Source organism: Neophocaena asiaeorientalis, unplaced genomic scaffold, assembly GCF_003031525.2.
Source record: "Neophocaena asiaeorientalis asiaeorientalis breed wild unplaced genomic scaffold, Neophocaena_asiaeorientalis_V1.1 scaffold204, whole genome shotgun sequence".
Taxonomy (NCBI): Eukaryota; Metazoa; Chordata; class Mammalia; order Artiodactyla; family Phocoenidae; genus Neophocaena; species Neophocaena asiaeorientalis.
In genome coordinates this window covers 5,394,824-5,399,599 of record NW_020173922.1, presented here as the reverse complement: position 1 = coordinate 5,399,599, position 4,776 = coordinate 5,394,824, and the positions used below count along the sequence as shown (strand labels likewise).

At 45.4% G+C, this 4,776-nt stretch overlaps 1 protein-coding gene across 14 annotated transcripts in view; it reads right to left on the bottom strand.

Annotated features, from left to right (window-relative positions):
• Nucleotides 1–4,273, bottom strand: part of ANKHD1 (ankyrin repeat and KH domain containing 1) — a 120,384-nt gene extending 116,111 nt beyond the window's left edge. For all 14 annotated transcript variants that reach the window (XR_003004068.1, XR_003004069.1, XM_024752148.1 and 11 more), the window contains exon 1: nucleotides 3,844–4,273. Coding sequence is in view for 12 of the 14 variants with exons in the window: in XM_024752148.1 (XP_024607916.1) it covers nucleotides 3,844–4,137 (294 nt within the window). In the remaining 2 variants the exon portion in view is untranslated. The remainder of the gene's footprint in view (nucleotides 1–3,843) is intronic.
• Between the last annotated feature and the right edge of the window lie 503 nt (nucleotides 4,274–4,776).

Below are 4,776 nucleotides of genomic sequence, written 5' to 3'. Positions count from 1 at the left end.
GTGAGAGGCCTGCGTACAGCAAAAAAAAAAAAAAAAAAAAATGCCTGCCAATGCAGGGGACACGGGTTCGAGCTCTGGTCCGGGAAGATCCCACATGCCACGGAGCAACTAAGCCCGCCTGCCGCAACTACTGAAGTCTGCGCGCCTAGAGCCCGTGCTCCGCAACGAGAAGCCACCGCAATGAGAAGCCCACACACCGCAACTAAGAGTAGCCCCCGCTCAACATAACTAGAGAAAGCCCCCGCAGAAACGAAGACCCAATGCAGCCAAAAATAAATAAATTAATTAAATTAATTAAATAAAAAAAAAATAGAACACCTGTCCGTACCCTCTTTCAATTTCTCTCTTGTTCAGGTTATGAGCATAAGCCCTGAGACGCTATTAAAAGCAGTGACTCACCTTGTTTACCTGAACTTTGAATACAGAGTATTCATGCAAAATTGCCATCCCAGATAAGAGTGGGCCTCTAGACCAGTGATTCTCAACCAGGGGTGATTTTGCCCCACAAGACATTTGGCTTTGTCTAAGGACATTTTTAGCTGTCACAACTGGGTGGGTTTTACTGGCACCTAGTGAGTAAACGCCAGGGATGCTGCTAAAGCACAGGAGAGCCCCTCACAACAAAATATTATCTGGCCCCAAATGTCGGTATGTTGCTGTTGAGAAACTTTGCTCTATCTAGATAGTAGGTCATAAGTAACCCTAAAGGAACTGATCCATCTGCTATTAGAGAAAATCAGAATGGACCCTCTGTATGGTGTGTGCTTTTGACTCTTTAACATAATCTTCAGGAAAAAAAAAAAAACCCCTACAAAGCTTTTGCTATAATTTGCTATAAAATGTTGTACACAATTTCCATGTGCTTTTAACTAATTATAAATATAGCACCTGTCTCAAGATAGGATATCTATCTTTTAAGTGTGTATATGAACATGTATACATATACATATAGGCCTATATAGGCCTGGAAATTTTTCTAAAAGAAAAATTTCAATACTGGTTATCTCTGAAGAGTGGGATTTGAAGGGTCAGTAGGGGTGAAAAGAACTTTTACTTTTCATCTTATATCTACTATCTACACTGTTGAACTTTTTTACCATAGGACTATATTACTTTTATAATTTTAAAAGGAAGATGTCACACACATATACATACAGTATATGCATACATTCTTAAGACAAAAGATTAAAGATCATAAACCCACCAAAATCCTTTCTTTAGGAATTTTATTTTCCTTTTACCTTACTTAAAAAAAAAGACTACAAATCTAAAGTTAACATTTAAAAAGAGATTTTTAAAGAATTTTCAACCTGACTTCTATTCTGAAAAATGGGTACATTTCAAAATAATCCAATGCAAGTTCTGACTCTTCTATTCAAGGCCTTGGACAGCTAAGGAACATGCTCAGCATGCCTGAAGAAATACAAAACAGGTATTCACCCCAATGTTTAAAACAACAAGAACCAAATATCCCAAACGGTGACATTCCCTAAGCTAGCACAATTCTAATATAAAAAATTTACAAAAAGATCCAAGCCCCTTCTTCAAACTAAAAGGTGTTTTGACTTAGCCAGCGAGGGAAAGTACCTTGTTTTTTCTCAGCTGTAGGCTCTGATAATGAATTGAAAAGAGGTCCTTAAAGTATTTACATTTCTGTATACCAAAAGTACAGAATTTCAACTAACTCTAGAGCAAATGCACTGGGCCTCCACATTTCTTACTCATTTCTCTCCTAGTCCTGCCCCATTCGGGGAACAAGACAAACTTCACTCTCAAACTACACACCAACCCATCTCTCTGAATGTCTACATTCTAAATATTTGGTTCTAAAACATCTAGGTATGATGAAAATAAAGATTCTATTATTATTCATCAAATGCCAGTTGGGTGAGTGTTTTTTGAAGAATATTATGTATGGTCTTTTCACACTGGAAATTCAAAGTTAATAATATGGGAGAAGACACTCATCTTGTCAGAGAAAAGAAAATCCAAGAAATTTGCTTGGGAAAAAAAGGTCATTTCACTCACAAAGGTATAGACTATATCCTACTACACATAATATACAACAGACAGTAGATATTCCAGGAATTTCTTCTCCATGTCATATGGATGCGCGAACAAGCCTCACATAAATGGTTATTTCAAAAGCTCATTTACCCAGATATAACACATGAGCCCATAGAGTTAGATCCATAACTTCAGAAGCTCACTAGCACTCTACCTCTGAAGAAATTTAAGAATACTACTGAAGTAAAAACAAATGTGTGATGTTTCATCTCATCAATGACAATTATGCAAAAATGGTCCAGAAAATCAAGGACATCATCCTTCTATCACATCCAGACCAAAGCAAACCTTTTCAGTCTCTCTTAGAAGTTTCAAAGAAAAATAGACTCTAATCTTTTAGAGCCTAAAGATATTCCCACTTTATTTCCTAGGTAAAAGGTAAATGTGTTCTAGGTTCATCTCTCGTCAATTTTCATTCAAAGTCTAAATGAAAGCCTTACACAAGACCAGGAGTGGAAGTGCTCCAGAGAGTCTCTCCCTAACTGCCTACTCAAATAAAATCCTATCCCACCTTGGCTTAGAAGTTATTTCTCTTATAGTGAAATTCAAAGATACAGATATTCAAGGAACTATCTCCTTTACAACCCACACAGTTTTTTCCAAAGCAAAATATTGGGGTTAGAATACACTAAGGTTTTAAATCTAAAGGAATTCCTGTTCAGACCAAGAATGGCAAGACTGTGCACTAAATGTATTCTACAACCCACAAATGCAGTGTCTCCTTATTCCTCTCAAATACAAAAGCCAGGATAGTTGTACATATATAGAAATCCCTGTACTTTAAGACCAACACCGGAGGTTAAAATGTCATAGGGGGTGAACCAGGCACCTTAGAACCAAAATAGAATACTCTGAGCACTTAGAACAATAGTCATCACAAGACAGTACTATAACCAAGCCAAAGTCAAGGGAAAAAAGTGCAGATATAAAACATCTCCTTTTGCTCTAGAGCCCAAAAGTTGATGCCTACCATTCTAGGTTGCCTAGACCTAAAAAGGCCCAGTATAAGAGTTAAAAGAAACTAAGGACCTGATAACAAATTTCCCTCACTGCAAAAGGTGTCCATACAGGGCCTCATCTTCTCCAAGCCTAAAAATCTCCAGAGTTCAGCTATCCAGCTGTTGCGAAGCTCAAAGATGCACTGGAACTTTCTTTTCCTGTCTAACTTCACACAAAGTTCCAGGCGCAAGACTCACGTGATTTTTCAGCGCAAAAGCAGAGAGCTCCTTAGTACTCACCTGTCTCAAACTATAGAGGGGAATTAAGACCCCTCCTTAAACACACAAGTAAGGCATAAGGCAAATAATGTCCAACCCTGCAACTCTGACGAGAGACACAGTACAGTGGCAATGCTCTTTAGGCAAGCCAGCTCTGTCTCTCTGTCTCTGTCTCACTCTCCCTCTCTCACCCTGACCCTCTGTCTCGCTCTCTCAGTACCAAGGGCAGGGACTCTGGCAAGACCCCGCCCCCCCATCTCCAAAGCGGGGTGGGCGGGAGGTGCCCGAGGAGTCCCGGTTCCCGCGCGAAGCTCAGAGACCAAAGGATTCCCTATTGTGGGTCTATGGATGGTGACGGGAAGCGGTCCGGCTCGAGCCGCGGGCTGAAGAGTAAGCCGAGGGCGCACTAGGCCCGCACCGCTGCCACTGCCGCCATGGAGCCGATCGCTGTCAGAAAACGACTCCGCCTGAGCAGCGGGAGGGTGGCCCCTGCCCTGCGCCGGCCCAGAGAGAATTCGTGCCTCAAGCTGTGTGGGAGGCGGGGGTCCCCGAGCCGTACCTCGGACACCTCGTCCTCGTCGCTACCAGAGGCACCACCTCCACCCCCGGTCCTCAGGACGGCAGCCGCCAACTTGAAATCCAGCGCCGCGGCGTCTCCTCCGCCCGCACCGCTGCCGCCGCCACCGACTCCCGGAGCCGGCCCGGCCTCCCCAAAGAGTCTCACGGTGCGGATTCCCAGTCCGACCCCTCCCGGCGGAGGCGGCTCCGAGGCCCCGGCTGGGGCGGATCGCGGAGCCACTGAGTCCAGATCCTCCTCAAAGGAGGTGCCGCCGCCTCCGCCGTCGGTCAGCATGGTTCTCACGCGAAGCCGGAGACGCTGCCGAGTCACTCGCGGCCGCGGCCACCGCCGCCGCCAATCCCGGGAAACGAGAGGACCAGCAGGAGGAAGAAGCGTCTCCTTCCCCCCCGTCCCAGCAGCGCCACTAACTTCTCACTGCCTAACCTGCTGCCTCCCGCCCCCACACTCGCCACTGGCTGCAGCTCCCCAGCGGCTGCAGCTCATTGGCCAAGGCGAGCCGTCGCTCAGACTCTTCGTCACGCGCCGCTCCCTGGCTCGCAGCCCCCAAGCTGCGTTGACCCGCGCAGGCCTAGGCGGTTGCGAACACCCGCCTACTATTCCCCACGTGCCGACTTCCGGTCTTTTTCTATGTCTATTGGCCAGTCTCGCTGACTATCGCGTCACGACCTTAAAGTGGATTAGTTGGCCTTGTGGTCAGTCATAGTGACCCCTGACAATGGGAAACTTCATTGGCGACAGAAAGTGTCGGTCACTTTGTCACAGGACGTCGCGTGGTACAATTGGCCGGTAAGTGTACCATTCATCCCGCCCCCATCTGAGGTGACGGGAAAGGGTTGGGGAATTTCCACTCTTGATTAAAATGACGGCCGAAGTGACGACCTGGAAGAATTGGTGAGATTTGGAGTGAATTCA